The 23,965-nt window shown below is 37.1% G+C and overlaps 1 protein-coding gene across 1 annotated transcript in view; it reads left to right on the top strand.

The window, feature by feature from the left end:
* The window catches only part of LOC136839242 (uncharacterized), a 42,896-nt gene that overhangs the window by 7,263 nt on the left and 11,668 nt on the right, over nucleotides 1-23,965 (top strand). Inside the window, exons 2-5 of the mRNA XM_067105002.1 lie at nucleotides 8,152-9,656; nucleotides 22,917-22,967; nucleotides 23,087-23,241; nucleotides 23,541-23,698. Coding sequence (XP_066961103.1) covers nucleotides 8,335-9,656; nucleotides 22,917-22,967; nucleotides 23,087-23,241; nucleotides 23,541-23,698 — 1,686 coding nt within the window. The 5' untranslated portion in view covers nucleotides 8,152-8,334. The remainder of the gene's footprint in view (nucleotides 1-8,151; nucleotides 9,657-22,916; nucleotides 22,968-23,086; nucleotides 23,242-23,540; nucleotides 23,699-23,965) is intronic.

The following is a 23,965-nucleotide window of genomic DNA, read 5'->3' as shown; positions in this document are numbered from 1 at the left end:
ATTAACAGTTATACAAGGCATCCTGAAGTACGAGCAAGGAACTAAAATTCAAGGGAATTTCATATAAAAAAAAATGTGGTCCTCGGGGATCTATATTTTCATATATTTCGGTAGAAGCCCTCAAAGCAAAATACATGAAAAGGCCAAAAAATCCGAACGAATTATGACCCCGGCAACTGGCGATCAGCCAATATCAGTTTTCAAAGGTCAACCAGCTTGACCCATCGTATGCAACCGTACTTTATCTTTAATGGCAAACATCAGTCGCGGATTTAAAATACAGTGTCTAGTTGCCTCCACGATATTAAAATGAATATTCTTAGAGTCCGTATGACTGTTGAATGCACTCTCTGATTGCCAGTTGCAAGGATCATAAATCGTTCAGATGGATAAGTTCGGATTTTTTACTGTTTTATAAAATTTATATTTAGGGGTTGGTATTTTTAAATTGGATCCCTCGAATGCTGTTTCTTGTCCTTTGGCCTTTATGTGTGTGTATATATATATATATATATATATATATATATATATATATTATATATATATACATATATATATATATATACATATATATATATATATATATATATATATATATATATATATATATATACACATATATATATACACACATATATATATATATATATATATATATATATATATATATATATATATATATATATATATATATATATATATATATATATATATATATATATATATATATATATATATATATATATATATATATATACAGTACACACACACACAGCTGCGTCTGAGAGGAACTCTTAACTTGAAGTTCTTACGTAACTTTGAAACAACTTGTTTTTTAAACCAAATGTCTTCCTTTTCCTCCCCATGTTTCTATCCACGCGAGAGGATAGAAACATCGGTTGCAAAGTCAGCGAAGGGTAGCAATGTTTTCTGTACACATTCCATTTCCTACGAAATGTGTCTCAGAGAGAACATCGTATTTCCCTCGACTTTCAGCTGACGAAGCCAGAGACAATATCCAAACCTACCCACAAAGGAATTCTAGACCATGAAGCCCTCTTACCCACGCTGTGACATTTGAACCTAAGTTGGCACATCACTCCCCTCTTATTAAATATAATCTAATGTTGTTTTGGAACTTTTTTTCCATTGTATAGAATTTTGTGGTCTGGTCATCATCCCATGCAAAAGGGAGAAAGCTCCAAGCGTTTTGGGTCCTGGTTCTGTGTCAAGTGGGAATCGGGTTTCGTTGCTGATGGTAAAACCGGATTATCTGGATTTTTAATTGATTACTTTAGTGATAAAGTAACGGCAGTGCTGAGATATAATTACTAAGTAATTATTTTTACCCGGATATAACGGATGCAAGGAATACCATTTATTTCAGCAACATTAAACAACCACGAATCTTCAGTGGAATATTTTGTATTTTAATTGATTGTTGGAATGACAGAACACGGGTTGGATTTGCCACAAATATAATTTTTATTCCAAATAAAACTGCTCTAAGCAATGGGATTTGTTTCAGCAAAATTTTAAACCAGCCGTCAGTGGAATATTCTGCATTTTTAACTGATAATTGAAGTGATATACACGATTTTGCTTAAGTATGAATTGCTAACAATGTATTTTTACAAAAAGGGAAACCTTTTAAATCATAATTTCTGAAAAGAGTGTCACTATTAGGTTAAAACCAGATTTTTATTTATAATCTATGATGAAATGAAAAAGTCTTATATTTCGCAAATATAAGACTAAATTAAGTGACATGATTCTCCTCTTACAATCCGACGAAAGAAAATGCATGCTCCGTAGATATCAGCCCCGAACAGACGACGCTACGTAAATCTACCAGAGGACACGCCCTCCTTCTCCTCCCACGAACAATTACTTTCATCACGGCAGCAATTTCAAGAACAGTATTATGCAGTTAATTTAAGCAGACGTCATTACCACCTCTTTTCCTGTATTCTTCGTGGCGTTATCTGATATAACTCGGCAGATGGTTGGTTGCATGTTCTAGTGAGTCCATTTGCAAATGAGGCTCTCTTTCTCTCTCTCTCTCTTTTCCACCATGACTTGATTATCTTTTAATGATGAAGGTTACTTACTCTAATGACATCATTCCGACTCGGACTTGAGAGCCCCGAGATACGCTTCAAGTCTTAATTGAAATCTCACTCAGGAGGCTGGTTTTTATTGTCATGTTCATTGGTGGGGAACATTCTTGATTCCCATGTTCCATTTGCGGTTTTTCCCTTCTAATCCACTTTCTTCTTTTTTTTAGTGCATCTTCGGATGTTTTTCACACTTCTCATTTGTCTGTGTGACAACCATGTGCATGTCCCTCTGCATTAGTTAGCATTAGTCTATTAAAGCCTCTGTTAGCATTGCTTGTTTAGCTTCTAGGTAGTTTCAGTGAGAGACATTACCAAAGAGGAAAGTATAACAGTGTCTCTGTTGACCTAAACAGCAAAATATGTACCTGGTAGTTGGTTAACTGTGGTGTGTTGCAACTGAGATAGAGAAGGGAATCTGGCTAGAACCTCATCCCAAAATGCTTGCTGGAACCGGAAATGTAACGTCAGAAGTCACCTCCTCCACGTGTTGTCCAGACCCGCCTTAACCTAGTTGTTCGGGAGACAAATTTTCACATATATTTTTATGGGATGAGGGTGCCAGCCTCATGCCTTTATCCACTCTGGTTATGACCCAGATTAGCTACATAATTCAAAGCCCAGTCTAACAGTGGAAAAATGGGATGTAATGAAATAAGTCTAAAACGAGCTTACTTGTTTAAAAATCGACCCCAGGATGATTTTTTTCACATTAAATGTCATAACATTGTTGCATAGAGCTACTGTTTAATTAGATAATCTCTCCTTTTTGTCAGGGTTCTTAGTCAAGATGCTTTCTTGGTTAACCTGATGTCGTCTAAGGTCAAAGTTCATGGGCGCAGTTTGACGTAAGCATGTCTTTGCAGTTATCAATTATGGTTATTTCTCTGCTGTTCTACAGCTTGAGCTAGTTTTCCTTTTTATTCTCCTCTCTCTCTCTCTCTGCAACAGGAATAAATTTCCTGTCAGTTTGGTTGAATATTCCTCTGTATTCCCAATTTGTAGTTCTTGCCTTAAGTGAAATAATCTGAAACAATCACTCATAAGAAAGAACGGTTCATGCCGTCATTCAGTCATTTCCTATAGAATGAGTCTCTCTCTCTCTCTCTCTCTCTCTCTCGCTCTCTCTTGAATGATGCTATCAGACAACTGGCAAATCAGGTGGTAATTGCGAGGACAATATATCCTTTCGTCGCGAATTTTATTTGATACTTAACCATTTCTTCTTCTTCTAAATAATAATAATAATAATAATAATAATAATAATAATAATAATAATAATAATAATAATAATAATAATAATCTAAAGCTCCAACAACCACAACACAAGAAAATAACTTTTGCATTCGTTTATTCCACGTCGTGGTTTTGGCACTGACGTAAGCTGCCTGACATCTGACAATCTGTATGAGACCGGGTGACCTTATTGACCGAATCCGAATTACGAATTACGTAACACCGTCTTCTGTGTACCCAAAAATCAGGACCCACAAGGGAATACAGGGGATATTTTATTACAAATGACTTGGGGCTTCGAAAGGATTTTGAAAGTTTCACTTAGAAGGTAAGCAGTTTCGTTGGGTGATGAAAGTGATTGGGTTTGTGCATTGTCGTGCTCACCATGTTATTTTATTTGTGGTTTCAGAAAGAATTATTATTATTATTATTATTATTATTATTATTATTATTATTATTATTAAATACAAAATCCACATTTATGTAAAGTACTGTATTTACAAATAAAATAAATTCCAGGAGCTTTCGAGAGCCTACTCAGCTCCCTTCTTCAGCTAGAAATGACAGTCTTGGTTATGAGAACTTAAAAATAAACTTTAAAAGCAAGGGTAAACAAGACGCATTCTTTACAAAAATGATAATTAGGTAATTCCTTCGTTACCTGCTGAACGTCACTAAAAAAATTAGAGAAATAAAAAACTATTCCTATCACTATCATGGTTAGGTTATTGAACACCGCCGCCGTATTTACATTATAGAAAACCTGAATTGGAAGTTAATAAAATAAGATCTAAACAAAAACCAAAACAATCGAGGAATTTGTTTTCCGCGGAGTCTCAACGACCAAGCAGCACGAAGGACAGAGATAAAAAATGCGCCGAGGTTTCTTCGGCGCAATAGAGTTTTCTGTACAGCCGCTACAGCGTATAATCAAGGCCACCGAAAATACACCTATCTTTCGGTGGTCTTGGAATAATGCTGTTGAGCCGCGGCCCATGAAACTTTAACCACCGCCCGGTGGTGTCCTATTTATATCGTTGGCGGAAGCACGATTATGGCTAACTTTATCCTTGAATCAAATAAAAACTACTGAGGCTAGAGGGCTGCAATTTGGTATGTTTGATGCTTGGAGGGTGGATGATCAACATACCACTTTGCAGCCGTCTAGCCTCAGTAGTTTTTAAGATCTGAGGGCGGACAGAAAAAAGTGACAGACAGACAAAGCCGGCACAATGGTTTTCTCTAACAGAAAACTAAAAACGAGAAGGATTAATAGCGATAAAAACGGAGGAAATCTTATGGACCAAAGAGCAGCAGAAATGACGACAGAGGAAATTGAGCTATAACCCGCAGATGACCAATATCGGGACATAAAAGTCCCGGAGATGTCACCAGCAAATGGCGAAGTCTTTCTTCTATACGATATTGTTGTTAGTCATATATATATATATATATATATATATATATATATATATATATATATATATATATATATATATATATATATATATATATATATATATATATATTAGAAATCCTCGAGTTTTCATAAAAAACTGAACTAATAGAAGTGTTATTAATTCAAACGCTAAGTTTTGTTGTCAAATTAACTTGTAATTCAGACACAAAATTATGACAGAGTTGGCAGTTATATCAAATTGAAAAGTGGATTGCAATACTTTACCAGCATAAGCCAATAGGTTCAGATATTTTGGTCAATGAAATAAGAATGGATATAAATCAAATGAATGAATGGCATATACAAAAAAGATGTATGTTTAGTGCGTGAGAGAGCATATGACTGGTAGACACAATCAACAAACAAAACATAAGAGGGAGAGAGAGACAAAACTAAGAGTTCTAATACTTCGGATGATCATTACCACCTTTTTTTTTTAGGGCACTCTCAGTTCTCATTTAGTCCACCCGTGGCCTTTTATTTCTATCAGAAGTTCTTGAAAAATCCCTTATGTGCCATAGCTGTTTTTGAACGTAAATGGCTTTAGTTTTCATAAATATATCGTGTTTTCACATCCTTTTAGTTCTGAGGGCGACTTTTTTTTTTGAGTAGTCTGTGTGTTTAATTAGGGAAGGTTTCCAATGTCGTTTTATCAACCTGGCTCCATTTTTACATTATTTCTGTAGGAGGTATTTTATACATATCTGTTTTATATTTTTTATCACAATCCACGTCAAAAGACGTCATATGTTTATTTATTTTCATAAGTAATTATTAAAGTGCAGCATGATTAACCTTGCTATTAAAATAGTTATGTACAAGAGCATGTAACGCGTCCATATTTGCGTATTTTTGAAGGCCACGTTTAGTATTTGTCCTCCATTTATTACCCTTGAGTTCCTCGCTGTCTTTACTATTTTTCCTTCTGAGTTATTTATTTTCATTCGTTTTAATATCACGCCCTTTGAGGCTTTATCTATATGTACTTTTGGCTTGATGTTAAAAGTAAATAGTTTGGTAATAAGTTTGGTGACAGTCGCGATCTACTCAATTTTTCATCCGTGAAGCATTACTGTGGATTATAACTAAGTCCAACAAACTACCCGATCTTGACGTTTATCATCCTATGATTATGCAAAGTGGTTACAAAATATTTTACCCTTTTGTTTTCACTGTCATCCATTCACAAGTTGAAGTTGAATATCATCAGCAGGCATGCGTTGAAAGCCTTCTAATTTGTTATTAAATACTATTTCATATATATATATTTTGGGGTGTGCATAACATTGCTGTCATTATTTTCATGTACTTATAAGACGTTTCTGTTTGTATGCCTTTTCTATGTCTTCCTTGGTATAAGATGAAATTGATGTATGAGTTATGGAAATCATATAGTAAAAATGACATGAATTAGCAACAATGGCAATAATAGAAAGTGAAGCGAACTGAATTTTTATTTACTAATTTTTTTCTATGCATCCGAATCATCTAAACCTCATTTTGATAAGCAACCATACAAAGAACAAATACTTTTTGGTTTGACCGAATGTAACTGTTCATAAAATAAAAATTACCAAAATTTATATGAGAGTCACTGCTATTATTTATTTTCTCGATATCAGAATTATTCATGATTCATCATGTAGTGCCAATTGTGGTAAAGTATTAGGTACAGTATTTGGCTTAAAAAAGGCTTAAAAGTGGCAGTATTGAACCTTAGATTTATCCATAATATATTCGATGTCGTTACGCCAGATATAATGCGTAAAACATGCACATGACTCATAAGTGAAATGAGTGTCAACAATCAAATGCAGAATTGCTTATCCTGCAAAAAAAGGTCCGATCTAGGTCATCATACTTTCACAAAAGGTCATGACGACGAGCTTCAGCTGGACGAGACTGGTCATCCCAGTGGCTACTCACTGACGGCCTTCTTAATTTTTTCCCAAAGAGCCAGTGGGTACTGAATCATTAGAATTAAAGTGATGAAGAATTATCAAAGCAATATAACGATTAACGTAGGAGTAACGATGATGACACAGTGTCTCTCGCAAGCAGTCTGAGATCAAGTCTGTCAATAAGAGGGATCTCTGTTTGTTGTGCTTGTGAAGTCAAAGTCAGTCTGCAAAGCAGAGGGGGGAACGAGGCACGTGGCTAACCAGATGAAACTCAGTCTTGGAACGTATCAGTTTCAGGACCCAGTGAAAGGACAACTCACAGAGCATGAAAAAAAAACCAAGGGAAAAAAATGACCCTCTTTCTATCTGCATAGATGTGTATACACTGCATAGAAGGGACACTCCTTATCTGAGCTATAACCACCCACATGACCCTTGGCTAAGCAAACAATTCCTCTCCCATCAGCTGCTCAAGTTCCTTCACCATTAATCCTAGTTTTTTGGGGTCTGAACGGGTTTGCAGAGTCGCCTTTCTTAACCTAAAACCAATCATCGGTGTTGTGGGCCACCCATCTCTGTCCCGATTCAATAAACATTTGTAAAGAATATAAAAACGTTTGGGCAAAAACTCCTGTAAGGGTTGTTAGGTTAGTGTCATGGTCTCTTACGCAAACAATGACTTAATCGTTATGACCCGGGTTCAGTATTCCGACCCCTTCTTCTGTTTCGGGCGAGCAAGGAGTCATTTTTGGCTGTGGGCGTTTTAGGACTCAAGCAAGTAAATTTAGACTTTTTTTTTTTTTTAGCTTAATTATGATATCTACCATTCTTTCACTATGATATACTAGACGTCTTTGCTTTTTTTCTTTTCCTCAGGCTAGAGTCCTAATAATTATTACTCATTTATTCAAAGAAAACAACCAAAGTTTTCAAGTTCCAGCTCCCTAATCACAATTGAGCCTCAATGGTCCCTTTTACTTATACAATAATATTGAGGTCTGGGATTCTTGTAGGAGACAGCCTGCATCAGTTGTTCACTCCATTTGCTGCTCATATATTACTGATTTTTTTTCTTTTTTTTTCCTGATTTTACAGCTTAGTATACATTCGTTTCCTGGTTCTTGTTTAGAGAATTGAAAAAGTGATGGTTAGTAGGATAATGCTTTTGCAAGACCGTGTTGGGTTGTGCTTTTTTCTATTTTTAAAATTGTTTGTGGTCACTCCCTAGAAAAGAACTAATGTTAGTTAGATGTTTGTGTTTGCTGATAATCAGGTACTTGCTGCAGAGCACCTTTCATTGTGATGAGTGTGTTTATTAGCTTCTGCAATACTGAGGATTGCTGAGTAAGGGCAACTATCGTATTTTCAAGGATTTTCCCCTCTAGCATTTCGGGTGCTCATTTCATTCTAAAAATTATAATTTTTTTTTTTTTTCCAGGGTGCGGTATGGTAGAGCCTGCTGGAGCAATGGCGATGTTTGTCCTTCGCCTGGCGGGGCTTCTTTCTCTGGAGAATGCCCTGCAGGATCAGAAAGACAATTTAACGGATTCGGTTTACAACTTCACGGATATTGCCTTCAATCAAAGTTTATCTGGGGTGAACCTGTCTTGGGCAGGGCTGGATGTGTCTAACCCTGCCACTGTTACAAATGTTCCGGGTGAGAACTCCGCAGCGGTTGACCCTGGAGACAACATCACCAACGCTGCAGTCTTCTGCTCCCAGTACCACTGTACCCTTTCCACCGTCAACCATTACTTTCCATAGTACAAATATTATTACCCCAATGCCAAAAACCACAGCACCGGTTCATAAAACTCCTGTGCCACCGATTAATGTAAATTTTAATAGAAATACCAAAAAAATTAATAGAAGAAGAAACCACACATCTAGTGCCAGAAGAAGAAAACCCCCAAGAGGGCAGTTACAAAGTGAACCTACTGACCCAATCAGATCTAGTCACACAATTCATGTTCAGTCTAGTGGAACTGAAGAGATGCCACCTTTAGCAGACGCTAGCACTGATCAACAGATACCAAAGCCTGAACATTATTCTGAAGATCAAAGTATTGGAGATATTCCCAAGACTGTCACAGATGAAAGGGAATTAGAAAACCCGGCACAGGCTAAAAAGGATTTTGATGAGGCTATAACTTCTGATTCATCTAGTCATCCCCAAAGTCAAATTAAGTTAGGAAGATCTGACTATTCATCAGAACTTTATCCAGAGTCTTTTTCAGTAATTACTCCGCTACCAGTTACTGCAACCATGCAACCCACAGCAGAAACTGATGAGTTGCCATCTGTAAGCCCCACACAGATGGTTACTGACAAGCCTCAACCTAGGCTTGAAATGCTTGCTGAGGACGATGGCGAGTTATTAGGTTTACTTGACCATCAAAAGTTGAGAAGCTTAGAAGCGCCTCCTGAAGATTTTATTAAAAGTGACTTTGAGTACTATGATTTCAGTGTTCATCATGAAGATGCCTTGCAAACAGAAGCACCAACGTTATCCTCTCTGAACTTGGTCAGTCCAGTGCCATCTGGACGATTTGCAGCTCCTGAATCGGTACCAAGAAAGAAAACAGAAGAAAGAACAGAGCCCCAGCCAAGTAGACCAAGAAAGTTGCCCCCAGCAAGACCAATTCCTCCTTCTCATCCAAGGTCAGGGTTGAGAAATAACCCGTATCCCTATGGTCCTAAGCTTCTGCCTGGGCCTTATGCACCTTTGACACCCAATTTACCCTCCTCGGCCACTGACGATGAGACCAGAGAAAGGCACGTTCCTACAGAGTACAGCTATGAAGAGGATTTCGATTATTACTATGATTCTCACGAGTCTGGGGATTCAAGGTATGAAGTGCAGACGAAGGAGCCCCCCGTGCTCTTTGTTTTTGACAAACCTGGCTATTCTCCGGAAGCTCCAACCACTCTCTTGCCGGCAACGTAAGTTACCAAATAATTGATTTAATAACTTTCAAATACTCTCTAGAAAATATCATTATTATTATGATCATGTAGTGTGTCTGTGTAATTTTAGTCAATAATCTTAACGCATGAGCTCATTTCAGAGTGTTTTTTACCACGTCTTTTGCGTTCATTTGGTTACAGCCTGTATCCTATCTCCCATGTTCATATCCATAGTATTTGCCTGCTAAGAGTTTTAAGATTTCACATTGTACCTCTCCAGGTACAATGATTTTATCCAACAAATTTTATGTATATCCAAGGGCTGCGCTAGAGAGATTTTTTTTTTTTTTTTATTTATGTGAACATAGCTTATCATATTGTAGAATAGCCTGGTTTACATGTATACATCTTACAACATTCTATTTGCTTGCTAATTCTTACTAAGTGACGCTTCTGAGCTACTCATGTTTACCGATCCCGCTTCCATCGAACGTGTTAAAAACATAAGAAATGTCAAATATGAGATTAGAGCTAAAATTCCAAGATTACGAGGAGGCATGAGTGATCTCTCACAGTGATGTGACATTCAAAAAAATATATAATATAAATAAAAAACAAACAAACACACACACGAACAAACAAACACGTTCTCTAGCTTTGTTTTTCGAAATGTCAGGAATTGTTTTGGCGAATGGTGTGTTTCATCTCTCAGTAGCTTCCTTTTTACGGGTTTCCAGTAATAATGTTACCTAAAGTTTTCCCGTTTCCATCCCGAGTGCTTAGTCTGTCAAAGGCAGACGGGTTCATGTCCTAGGTTTTTATTCGGTTTTGCAATGAAATGATTACTTTTCTTATCTCTTGTGTCTGCGTGTCCCTTTGTCTTCTTCCTCGGAATCTTTGTTTACAGAGAGCACAGATGAATGTGAAAAAGATTTTATTTAATTCTTTGACGTGCATTTTTAAAGTCGTCTGTTTATTCGGAAATGTAAATTAAAAAAATAATCTACTCTGAACTTGCCTCGTTTCTTTCTGAATCGTAACATGAATCCAAAGGCTTTACTGTGTGAAGTAATTGTGATTAATTTAAGTAAAACAGAGCCATAAATCATGCGCTCAACAGTTTCTCCTTCTAACAGGCATTCTTGGGATGGTTTCATTATGTGAACAAGAATAATGATGACAGTGGTCCTGATAATTCTGTCCAGAAACTCAGAGAGATTTAGTGGAAGATTTGTTTTTTTTTTTTTTTTTTCAAAGCGGACTTTGATTCATGTTCGCCTAGTCAGCAGTGGCCGAAATATGTCGCCTTTCAAATCTCATTTTGAGAAAGATTATTCAAAGTAATTTAAAGACATGTAGTGCTGACCATGCCATGACTAATTATTCTATTGTCAAAACAATGTCCATAGATTCTATATTTTGGACGTTAGTTAAAATCTTACTGGTGTATTTGCTGAACAAACCGTCATCCCAAAGATAGCAGGACTGGATGTGCTACTAATTTAAGAATTAAAAATTTAGAGAAAAATTGTGACACTGTAAATTCCAAAACTGGAGTAGGCTAAGTGGGTTACCAAACTTGAAAGAAATTTTTTCCTCTAAGTAAACATATCTAATTGGGATTTTTTTTCATTTGTAAGCTAACGACAACAATTTATCAATTAGAGCCTTTTTATCTCAACACTTTCGTGAGTTGCTTTTTTTAAGTCAAGGCACATTACGTAAGCATAAAATAATCTAATAGAATATTGAACTAAAATAAGTCCATTACTTCAGTAGCAATAGAGAACTGTTCAGTATCCTGGGGATAAAACGGTAATCCAAAGAAAAACGTGTTCATTGTAAACCATAGTTTTGAAGATAATGTTCTGTAATTGTTTGAGCTGGTGCTGAAAATTTGTTCATATGTCACGTGCATTTAGTTTTTTTTTTTTTTAGTCCAAAGAAACGAAGCTTCTCCCGGTTCGTATCCTCGTTCAAAAAATAAACAGCGACGCCTGACGTCAGCTGCAGAGCTCCAAGGTATTGTGCTCTATAATTTAGCTATCATTTGGAAACAAGCTTTGCTGATTTGAATATTTTTGATAAAGTAGCCCTAGAATTATGCAGATTAATATTAAATTGCAGAAATATATAACTCAAAAGTAAGAGTTTAGTCCTATGCAAAAATATGAAATGGAGTAACAAGCTAGAGATATACTCGTATAAGTTAGACAGGACTCAAAATGTATCCAAGCAAGTGTAAGACAAACAAAGAGTTCAGAAGAAGATGCCTGCCTATTATAGTCTTATCAATAAAGGACGATTCTCTAAAATCATGCTCGACTATGAATAATTATTCCGCATTGAACCTCTCCATCAAAAGTTATCTTAATGTCTTTATAACAGCGCTGTTGGGAATATCATCTCCTAAGACGAAGTGCAGGCATAGCACCACTCATTCTTACTGCTATCAACGCGCGAATTTATTCATGTCAGCTTGCACACACACAAATATAAAGCTCGGACAGTAATCCTGACGTTTTGGCGAGCACAGAAGCAGACGACTTGGGTCCCCACATTTATTTTCTGTCGGGAAAGACGATCTCTCGGGTCTCCCGCTCTTAATGGCTTGGCTCTATACACCACCATCTGTTCCTGCAGGATTCGGACAATTTCCTTTTGGAGCTTTTGGAGGTCCTTCCCCAGTCATTGCCACGACTGTTGGTCCGCCCCATGAATATTTTTTTCTCTCTCTATCTCTCTCAAGTGGTCTCCGTTAACATGAAAAACAAACGTGGCTTGGAAAACTTATAGTCGAGGCGTTCTATGTTTCTGAATACATATAATACAGCTTTAAATTTTTCTTAACTTATCGTCCTCCGTGACAGTTTGTTCTTACATAACTACGTTCATAAATAACATGATCTTGATTTGCCTTTTGAATATAGAGTTTTGGATTTATACTTTTGGAGGCAAAATTTTTACAGTAAAGAGGCAACAGTATTATTATTATGATTATTATTATTAAATGCAATTTAACTGAAAAGAAGTAAGAAAGCTCTTATTTTGTGACCTACTCCTTAAATGAACAACAAAAAAATCATAGATTTAATGACGGAGAGCTCATCCATCAAGCTAGTTTGTCACGTAAGTCAAGACAGCATCATTTACAGATAATGACGTCAAAAGACAAAGTTGCGACCAAATACGACACACGCGTTAATGCACGATTGTTTTTGTTGCTAACTTGCGTCTGAACTCGCAAATATAGCCTTGCAAATATTTGTTGATTCTGTGCTTAGAGCTTACTCTCTCTCTCTCTCTCTGCATTAATTTACTTTTATCAAGAACCGAAAAGAAAATTACAGTTTTGTGATTTTTAGGAAAAAATCTTTCGTTACTCACTGTCTGTTCCTCTCTCTCTCTCTCTCTCTCTCTCCAAGCATTAATTTACTTTTTTTAGGAATCTTACATAAATTTAAAGTTTTGTGATTTTTTTGAAAATACAATTTTCACTCAGTCCATATATTCCTCTCTGTCTCTCTCTCTCTCTACATTAATTTACACTCAATTAACTTACATTTATCAGAAACCTTAAAGAAAATTCAAATTTTGTGATGTTTTCAACAAATTCTGTTTTCACTGTGTTTATTTCGCTCTCTCTCTCTCTCTCTCTCTCTCTCTCTCTCTCTCTCTCTCTCTCTCTCTCTCTCTCTCGTTGATTATCGCAAGATCACTCATCGCGGCATAATGGTATTTGGATTCTGCTGAGAGCGAATCCATTTCTGGTGCATCTGGCCATGTTGACACATCCTTTTAGCCCGACACAGTAAGGGACATCCGTAAACACAGCCGTTGTTTGGAAACGTTCCGCGGCCGTCCTTTCTGGGGCGGCAGGCGTGAACCGAATCGGATATGGGCGGCAGGGTAATAGGGACTCCTGGTTTTTCCCTCAGGGTGACGTAGATTGAATGGGTATTTCAGCACGGAGGCGTACGCCAGCCTATCTAGCTATTGTGTATTACTGATTGGGACTACTGTCGTGAAATTGTCGGAGAGAGAGAGAGAGAGAGAGAGAGAGAGAGAGAGAGAGAGAGAGAGAGAGAGAGAGAGAGAGTATGTTCATCTAGAATTATTGCGTATTTATAGTGAAGAGGGCTTGAGGGAAATTGACCAGAGAGAGGAGGAGGAGGAGGAGGAGGGTGTTCCATTCGTGAGGAATTACTGTGTAGTTATAATTAACAGGACACAGAGAGAGAGAGAGAGAGAGAGAGAGAGAGAGAGAGAGAGAGAGAGAGAGAAAGTGCTGTATAGTCCATATATGATAAGGCTTACCATGCAACGTATAAGTAAAGTTGACGATCTTTACCTACGTAAAAGTCGCACTTGAGCCCTTTTCGAAGACGACTTACGAAGTATATTTTTAAGAACAAAAGGCGACTGACATTTAATGCCCTCTCGTTGTCCAGGTCCGAAGAAAACAACGAAAAGGAGCAGGAATTGAGAAGGGTCAAGAGGCTTAACCACGAAGGAAGGTATATTCTCCTCTGCTTCTCAAGGGAACAAGGTTATAAGAACCTGGAAGAACACAAGCCGGAAGAGAATTCCAAAACTAGGCAGCTGTAGGAAGGAAACATCACTCAACCAGTTTCCACGAAATAAATGTGAGAGAAGGAAGGCTCGCGAGTGTTACGAGGGCGGTCTACACACGTGTTATGTCCTTGAAACTCACCAGACAAGGATAAACATGAAGAGATGTGATGAACAAGCCGTCAGAAGCTCAAGCTGCTCAGCAAGGAGCACTGTCGTGCCCTGAGTCACATAAGCGATGACTTGCACACTTGTGGGGAATCGCTTTTAAATATTAAATAAACTTTTGTCGCTGAGAAAATACCCGCTCGTTTCGCTTTCTCACGAGGCATGACTAATAACAATAATAAAAATAGATTGCATTATCAAACTGCTTTCACAATATCAACACTTCAAGAGTAAATATTATTAAGAGATGGGTATGCGTTAGAGAAAGAGAAAAGATTAGATAAAATAGTGTTATGGCAATTATCAAAAGGCACTCAAGTAATTTTTTCGTTTTCCTTATTTGATCTTCACTGGATTACTGAGCGGAGATAGAAAAAAAAAAAACACCTGAAAGAATTTGGGGGATATCGAAAAAGAAAAACGAAACACTCGCACGCCAATCAGCGAGGAAGACATCAAAAGCAAATCGGAGCAAAACAGGAAGCCCAGGAATATTAGAGAAAAAATATGGTGGCCCAAAGCAGATTAGACCCAAATTAACGGCTCTGCATGGATTGAAATCCCAGGCCTTTCCGGCAGGAGTCGAGTGATTTATTCACTGCCAGGCTCTCTCTCAGGAACATCAAGGCAGGGTGGGACCCATGGGTCCCCTGGCCAAGCCTTAAAACAACCTGGGTCCAGCCAATTTATGGCGAAACGTGGTTCAAGTAAATTATAGTAAAACAGGGAATCTAAGTAACTTAGACCTATCTTGTTTATACTAGTATCACTTTTGGTATAAAGAGTATTGCTACTTTAATAATTCATGCCAATTGATAATGAAAAGTTAAGTATACCTAAGTTTAACCAACAGCTCTCCTAGGGCTGGCCCGAATATTAGACTCATTTTACGTGGCTATGAACCAATCGGTCACCTAGCAACGGGACATACAGCTTATTGTGGAATCCGAACCACATTATATCGAGAAATGAATTTCTATCACCAGAAATAAATTCCTCTAGTTCTTCATTACCTGGTCGAAGACTCGAACCCGGGCCTAGCAGAGTGCTAGCCGAGAACTCTACCGACTTGTCCAACGAAGAACTAATTGATAATGAAATACTAGGTAACCTTATCTTCATGGGTTCCATATAAGCATGCCAGTTGTGCGAACGAAGATGGGGATTGGGTCAGAAGAACAGGGAGAGAGAACCCTGCGGACACTGCCCGATCAGACCCCCGTGTTGTTATCAACTATTTTTGTAATAAAACCAAGAAAACTACAAGATGTGTCTTCTTTAAAAACCACCATCACGACAAAAAGAGACCCCTTATCCGTGCTACTATTTATAATTCTTCCTTACGAGGAAATCGTTCAGAAATATTAACCTCATGGTTGTCTGAGAGGTGCAGTTTCCATGCTTAGGCCAACAAAGAGACATTTGCAGAAATGGATGTAACTGAACTGTATGCAGTAGAACAATAACTGTATACTTAACCGATCTTTTGCTTCTACAAGAGTTATTAGATAATTTTTTTATTAAAGCTAGAAATGTTCATACACAAAATAAATAATATTTAATGCATTCTAAATTTTGGAAAAAAATATTGCTAATAAATATCTATATGTATATATGTATATATATATATTACAGTATGTATATATACATATATATGTATATATGTATATATATATATATATATATATATATATATATATATATATATATATATATATATATATATATATATAGTATATACAAAGGGACAGTAGAAAATCAGTGAACAGAAATATGGACACAGAAGGTGTGATAAAATGGGTTTTCTTTCAGGTGATAATCATTTCGTCTCTTTTTGAAAGATAATTATTTTGATTGCGAGAAAACATTTGGGTCTGCCCCAGTCTTTCTACCCTTTCCTGTACTTTTGTCCTAAACACTATCCTTCGTCCTCATCCTCTCTCATCCATTATCATATATCTCCCATTCTATCCTAGCCTAGTTAGGCATGGAAGCATTACGGAAGCCAGAAAAATATCTTAAATTGTAGTAGGAATTTGTCAAATTAGTCGGTTGATTCCAACTTTATAATTCACTTCTTGAATTGCCGAAGAAAACGATAGATACATAAATTAGTTTCATTTTGCTCTTTTTCTCTAATGATTCATTTTCCTCATATCCATTTTGGTCGCCGTTCCAGTAATAAATAGATCATCAGGCAGATGCTGATTTGAATTGTTTTTTTTTTTTTTTTTACTTGCTCTCTCAGTAACAATTCTAACTTTCTTTCAGGAGTCCATGTCCTCATGCTTAGCCAATAGCATTACAATACTCAGTGGGGAAGAGGTGTCAGAATTAGCATAGTGACTCTAGCCAGTCTAGGACCTCGCACATTAAATCATCTGTTAAGAAAATAAAAAGTAGAAGAAGAGGTAGAAGACTAAGAAATGTTAGCTGGAGAACACGAGTTCAGTGAATGTTAAACTGTCTTAAGTGACATGTGAGATAACATTCTGAGGGGCCAGAACACGAGTTGTCGCGAGTTTATAGGTCATCAGCTGTATATGAGTTCTCGAGACAATAAGCTGTCACAAGATACATAGCTTATTTTAGGATGTCTTACAAAAACTGCACTACAGAAAAGTCGTCTGATTCTTAGAAAATGGAATTCAAAAAAGGCAAAAATAAATAAGTAAATAAATAAAACACCTGAAATGTACCAAAGTTTGAAATATGACTCATGCACGATATCCTCCCTCTGGAAAAACGACGTCTATTTATGAAACAAGCAAAGACAACTGCTTTCACAGCGGCCTCTCCACACATCGCAAATGGTGACCTGGAAAGGCAACACTGAAACATGTCAACCACCAGTGAACATTTGCCGAATGAGCTGTCATTGTCGCCTTATATCCATGACGTCGTCATGTTCAGAATAAATCAACAAAGGGATAATCCCCTGAACAACATCTCGACCATAAGAGCCGCTTATGCAACGCAGTCCGCCATTAAAGTCGTTAAACTGACTGGCGGTGTCTTTTGAATCGGGCGATCAAGGAGGAGAGAGTGGAGGAAGTGACGTGTTGGGTCATCCACTCTTTCTGCATGCAGACTCCTTGGCAAAACAATATGGCGGATGTGGACTTTGTCTTTTTTTTTTCTTCTTTATCGCACTGAGTAAGGCCCCATGATTCCGTTTTCATCTTCTTACGGTTAGGCTTTCTCGTAGTTAGTTATTTGGAAGCATATTACGTCTACAATATTCTTTGTAAAACGTTGAGTCATTGAACTTTACTGTAGGGGAATGTTTTAGTCTGCGCAACATCCAGTGCCCTCTGATAGGGATTACGCCGATGAAGTGAATGCTGACAGTCAGTCGCAGAAAGTAATCACCGCGCAACAGAGGTCTAAATGAAATTTTTTATTGCAGAAATCTGATCAGTTTATCTGTAAATTATCAGTTACATTACTGAGGAGTAGGACCATGTGTTGCGGAATTCTCCATTTAATGGAATAATCCTAGGGGTACATCCCATATATGGATAATATCAAGAAGGACGGTGAAACTTTAGGGATAAATCATCCATTTGCTTTTAGGTTTTCTGACACCATCGGTTTTCAGGTCACTAACGCTTATGGGGTAAAGGGAAACACCAAAAGATATTGCCCCCCCTAAGGGAGTGGTACCGCGAGTGAACATCACGTGGTACACTGTAGGCATTCCTAAAGGTTGTTTGCAGCGTCCCTTAGCTGCACCCACTTTTAGTTTTCTGAAAAGAAAACTGTTGTGCCGGCTTTGTCTGTCCGTCCTCCCTCAGATCTTAAAAACTATTGAGGCTAGAGGGCTGCAAATTGGTATGTTGATCATCCACCCTCCAATCATTAAACATACCAAATTGCAGCCCTCTAGCCTCAGTAGTTTTTACTTTATTTAAGGTTAAAATTAGCCATAATTGTGCGTCTGGCAAGCGATATTGGGGCAGGCCACCACCGGGCCGTGATTAAAGTTTCATAGGCCTTGGCTCATACAACAGTATACCGAGATCACTGAAAGACAGATCTGTTGTCGGTGGCCTTGATTATTCGATGTACAGAAAACTCGATTGCGCTGATGAAACATTTTTTACTTGTTTACTCTTGTACTTCACCTCCTTTCCCACTTTCTTCCATGTTGCTGTCCAACCACTCCAGCACCCTCTTTTCACTGTCCTGAGCGCTGGATGGCTGAAAGTGCCCAATATCTGGCTTTATATTAAAGCGTGTGATAATTCGTGAGGGAGCTTCAGACGAAAAAAAAGTCTTCCCAGAGAAAACCGAGCAGCAACGATCGGTAAGATAACCTCATTAATATTCAGTCATTTATAATAATGAGTAGCACCAGGCAAAGTATAAAATGGGATTCACAGCAGATCGTTCATGGAAGTAGGTGTCATTTCAAAGGCTACACATTTGAGAATGTTGTAATGAAGGTTGAGAACATGAATCTATCGAAACGGTCATGGGAACTAGATGAAGCTGATCGTATCTTTTTGGATCCTATTTTCAATAAGATGAACATTTCTTATTCCAAGGGCCTAGCCAAGACGCAACGAACTCCATACCCCTTAAATGCTTGCCATAGGGAAACAGCTTGTAAACGTTACGACAGCAGTACTCTCTGTAATGCCAAAAATCGTCATTGTTATAACAGGGGGTAAACAGTAAACAGTTCTGTTCTCCCTTTGTTTCATAGTTATGGGTAGCTTCCTCTATATATATACATATATATACACGTATATATATAGGTATATATATATAATATATAATGTACCTCGAAAATGTGGTGAAATAACACGAAAGCGCTTGGTACTCCTTTCTTTTATTTTTCCTGTGGCCTTAGCTGAATATATTGTCACACGCTATTTAGTGACATTAGCATATATATATATATATATATATATATATATATATATATATATATATATATATATATATATATATATATATATATATATATATATATATATATATATATATATATAGATATATATAATGTTGCATATATAATGATATATATAGACATATAATGTGTGTGCACATGAATACGAGCATATTTCCACATATACAAGCATACATAAACACTTACACATACATACATATGTGTGTGTGTACGTATGTATGCTTGTATATATGGAAATATGCTCGTATTCACGCGTGCACACACATTATATGTATATATATATATATATATATATATATATATATATATATATATATATATATATATATATATATATATATATATATAATTTATAATTATGTTTATATATTATGTGTGTGTGTGGGTGTGTCTACCGAAGTTTTCCAGTTTGTAATGATGTGGATGTACGGATATACATTTTGATTTTATATATGGGTTTGCTATGAAATTCCAACGGTAGAAACCCTGAATTAAGTTAGATATGAAATACAAGGTCAGATACAGAGAGAGGGAAAGATTTTAATAGTTTAGCCAACCTTTTAGACCAAACGCTCCATTCCGGAACCAACTTTCGCATTCATCACCAGCGGAAGGGATCGGAAGATGAAAGGAAACAGGGGAAAGTTTAATAAGGGCGAATCCGTTTCTCGGGGAAGCACATGTAGCAGTCATCTCCCGTAGTGCTGGTCAGTGAGTAATGTTCTTGAGGCAGCAGTAACAGCATCAGCACCAGGATATGAAACGGGAGGAAGAAGAAGAAGAAGAAGCAAGAAGAGGGAGAAGGCCGTGAAAGGCGGGTACTGGGGCTCTGGTGGTGATGAAGTAAACAGATGGAAGGAGAGGTCACTGGTAAAAGCTTTTCTCTTACCCGCATGTCATATTTGCTCTCTCTCTCTCTCTCCACGCGTTTCTGGGCAGTGTTATTCTTCCCATAAGATTAGTAAAGAGTTACCATGAAATTAGGCTCTCACGATAAAAAAAAAAACTCGCTCGCTTTTCTCTCTCTCTCTCTGACCTTGTACCTCAGATCCATTTTTATTCAAGGTAACCAGGACGATTAATCAGTTGCCTTTTAATGTTTTAATAATTTTAATAACATGCGGTTCCGTTTATAAGCAGCGTACCAACGGCGACAGTTAACAGCTCTTTAATAAGCATTATTACAAGAAATATTAAAACAATAAACTTCCTTGTCACCTCCGATCTCGCTTTCGTATCCTCAGAGCTTTAGAAACATAAGCAAGTATTAGAGCGGGATCGGCCCTTAATGAAACAAGATCCTGAAAAATCCTTTTTTTTTTTTTTTTTTTGTTTCATCAGCCTTTCTAAGGATGTCTGCGCCGAAGTTCCCACGTCGTTTGGCCTTTTTTTTGTAGGCTTTCAGCTTATTTGCAGGAATTTTCATAGATTCACTGGCTAGAAAAACAATTCGTTCTTGAGTATGATTGTGTAGGAATCTCCGTTCTTGCCTAATTGACTGATTTATTCATCTCTCACTTTTCAAATCACATTTGGTAACAAACAAAAAAAAAAAAAGAATGACTACGACATCAGCTCAATGACACGGTTGCAACATATGCAGACTATTTTTTTTTCCTTTTATGCGTTATATGATTCTGTCTTATGTTTTCTAATGTACAAGAATTCCAAATCCTTTTTTTCGATATATGTTTCTATATTTTTTCACCTATATTTCGCAGAAAGCTACTACTTAAGTACGAATAATCATATTAACATCCGGGTTTATGTTATATTAAATCTGTTATCACTTTTAAATGAAGAAAATGACAAGTTTTTTAAACCAGTGCGAATCATCGAACTTTGTTTTTATGCTTCTGTTTGCGTTTTCTGCCTGCGCATTTGAAAAAAAAAATCATGTTTCTTTAGATGTTGCCCTAACAATTGTTGATGATTACAATTTTGTCTGAGTTTTGCGTTGAGAATCATCGTTTAGATTCCAGTGTCTGTTTTCACTGAGTCCTCTTTACCTTATATACTTGAACAACTTTATTCTATGACCGCAACATTTTATTTTTTTTAATCAAACATATTTCTAAAAATAATGTTTTGGTCAGTGTTGTTAGTAGGTGGCTCGCTGTTATTCTCCTACTCCAATTTATGTTTATGTTTTACAGAGGTAAAAATCTTATTTTCCCATTTCCCGAAATGCTGCATATACTTATGGACCATTTCAGTGCTCGTTATTGAGCGTCAGAACCTTGAATATTGCTGCACATCGTCGGCAATTGCTCCTGTAATGGGCGTACGGAAGGGGGAAAACTATGTAGGGGCACTACAGCGAGAGTATTAAGACTTAATGTATGGGAACTCTATTTGCATTTCGCAGTTTACCTCATATCGAGAACATGAGCGTGAACAGGGGAATTAAGTTATAATATTCGTCATTTACTCTCCAATGGGAACAAGTAATAAATGCGCCGAAGAAACTTCGGCGCAATCGAGTTTTCTGTACAGCCGCTACAGCGTATAATCAAGACCACCGAAAACAGATCTATCTTTCGGTGGTCTCGGTATAATGCTGTATGAGCCGCTGTCCATGAAACTTTAACCAACGGTCCGGTGGTGGCCTATCTTATAACGTTGCCAGGAGCACGATCATGGCTAACTTCAACCTTAAATCAAATAAAAACTACTGAGGCTAGAGGGCTGCAATTTGGTATGTTTGATGATTGGAGGGTGGATGATCAACATACAAATTTGCAGCCATGTAGCCTCAGTAGTTTTTAAGATCTGAGGGCGGACAGAAAAAGTGCGGACAGAAAAAAGTGCAGACAGAATAAAGTGCGGACGGACAGACAAAGCCGACACAATAGTTTTCTTTTACAGAAAACTGAAAAGGGATTACCCCTCGGATTCAAGAATAGCTATTTCTGGAATCGCTAAGAGAATACGGTTACTGTGACACGCTGTTCAGTAAAGCGTAATGTGGCAACGATATTGGGTTGGAATCCATTGAAACGGGTGGGAGCAGTAAATTGAAGGCTAATAAGACACTGGTTTCATTAAAAGTAATTCCTAGGATAAAACGTATAAAATATATATTGATTATCAGTTTATAAGAATTATGTTCGTTGAAACATTTTATAGATTAGTGTATATTCTCGCTCTTTATATTTGTTAAATGAACTCCATTACGGATTTAAATGCGTACAGCCCAATACTATTACACTACAAGTAATAAAACCTTTCTCTTAAGTAACAATCTTTCGTGTGCTTTTTTTTGAATGGGTTATTGGTCTTCTTTATTCTTAAGTGTGAGTATATGAGCACGATAAAGTTGGCTTGAAGATGTATTTTTACATTTATTGTGTGTATGATTGCGTGAGTGTAAATATGGATACAGATGTCATAGCAGCTGCGCGTATATGCATGTGCTTGTGCAAATACAGACACTTTTTCTGGCTAAGAAAATACGACTGAGCATCTGTTTTCCATCTGCATCAGTTGTTTCGTATTTAAGTGGTCCTTAAAAGTCTAACTCCTTCTTTGTAGTTTCTTGTCTTTACGCCAAACTTATTGTCCTGGTGTCCTTCCCCAACTGAAAGACGATTTACTTGTTCATTTCATATAATCAAAATATTTTTTTTTTATTTCAGGCGTTCCCCAACACCAAGTGACCCGTGGGATTGTGCCCCCAGGTGCCCCAGGTTAGTGTTTGACACATATGATCGTCCTGCAATATACAGTATATATATATTATATTATATAATCAAAAATTCAGTTAATTGCTCATCACTAATCATAACAATCTTTCCTCTGCCCTTAGATACACGTTGCTGGACTGGAACACTGACTATGACGTCAGACAGTACCCCAGGACCACTTGGGTCAGCACCGTTATTATTTCAGAAAACCGGGTCTTGGCTGAGCTGGAAGGGTACATGCGAGTCCAGGATTACTTCTACGGTCTCAATGATCAAGGTATGCGTATTTGAGAGGTGCGCTTGCAGATAGAAGTTATGGAGTGAAAATATAACCAGAAGTAAAGAAAAAAAAAGATAAAATGAAACATTCAAAATGTAAATTATGATAAATCGTACTTTTTCATGCCATAATTTGTATGATAATTTATGTGAAAATATTAAAACGTCTATAACGGAGACATTTTACTACATTTTCAAGTAGCCTTTCGTCTTACAGGAAATTTATATTCTGCAAAAACGACAGAAAATAAAAACGAAATAAAAATACAAATATCGCTTATTTTCTCTGATTCGCAGGTTTGGTGCTGAACCTCACCGTCCCCTTCGTAACGCAGATCAAGTTTGGGAAACACCCCGGCGTCCTCCACGAAATGAACGATTACACAGTCTCCCTCTACGTCCAGCCCAGCTCTACGCCGAACGCCGCTGAATTGCCAACGCCGATCAGCAATGAGGTTTTTGACCGATTGATTTTTTGCGTGAATGAATGGATTGTGACTTCGACCAGGTATACGATGCTGTGGATTTTTCACTTATACTTTGGCATCATTTTATTATTATTTTTTTTATTCTCATCTTGAATACTTTGATCTGATGCTGCTATTTTTTTTTGTTTACAGACATTAACGATTTAGACATTTAAATTGTTCGTTATTATCAAGATGTTCTTTCAGTTTACAGCCATTTGTGAGTTATGGATAAATTAACACTATACGAAAATT

This window comes from Macrobrachium rosenbergii, chromosome 6 (assembly GCF_040412425.1).
Source record: "Macrobrachium rosenbergii isolate ZJJX-2024 chromosome 6, ASM4041242v1, whole genome shotgun sequence".
Lineage (NCBI taxonomy): Eukaryota > Metazoa > Arthropoda > Malacostraca > Decapoda > Palaemonidae > Macrobrachium > Macrobrachium rosenbergii.
Note: the sequence above shows the minus strand (reverse complement) of the source record. Positions and strands in the feature narration are given on the sequence as shown.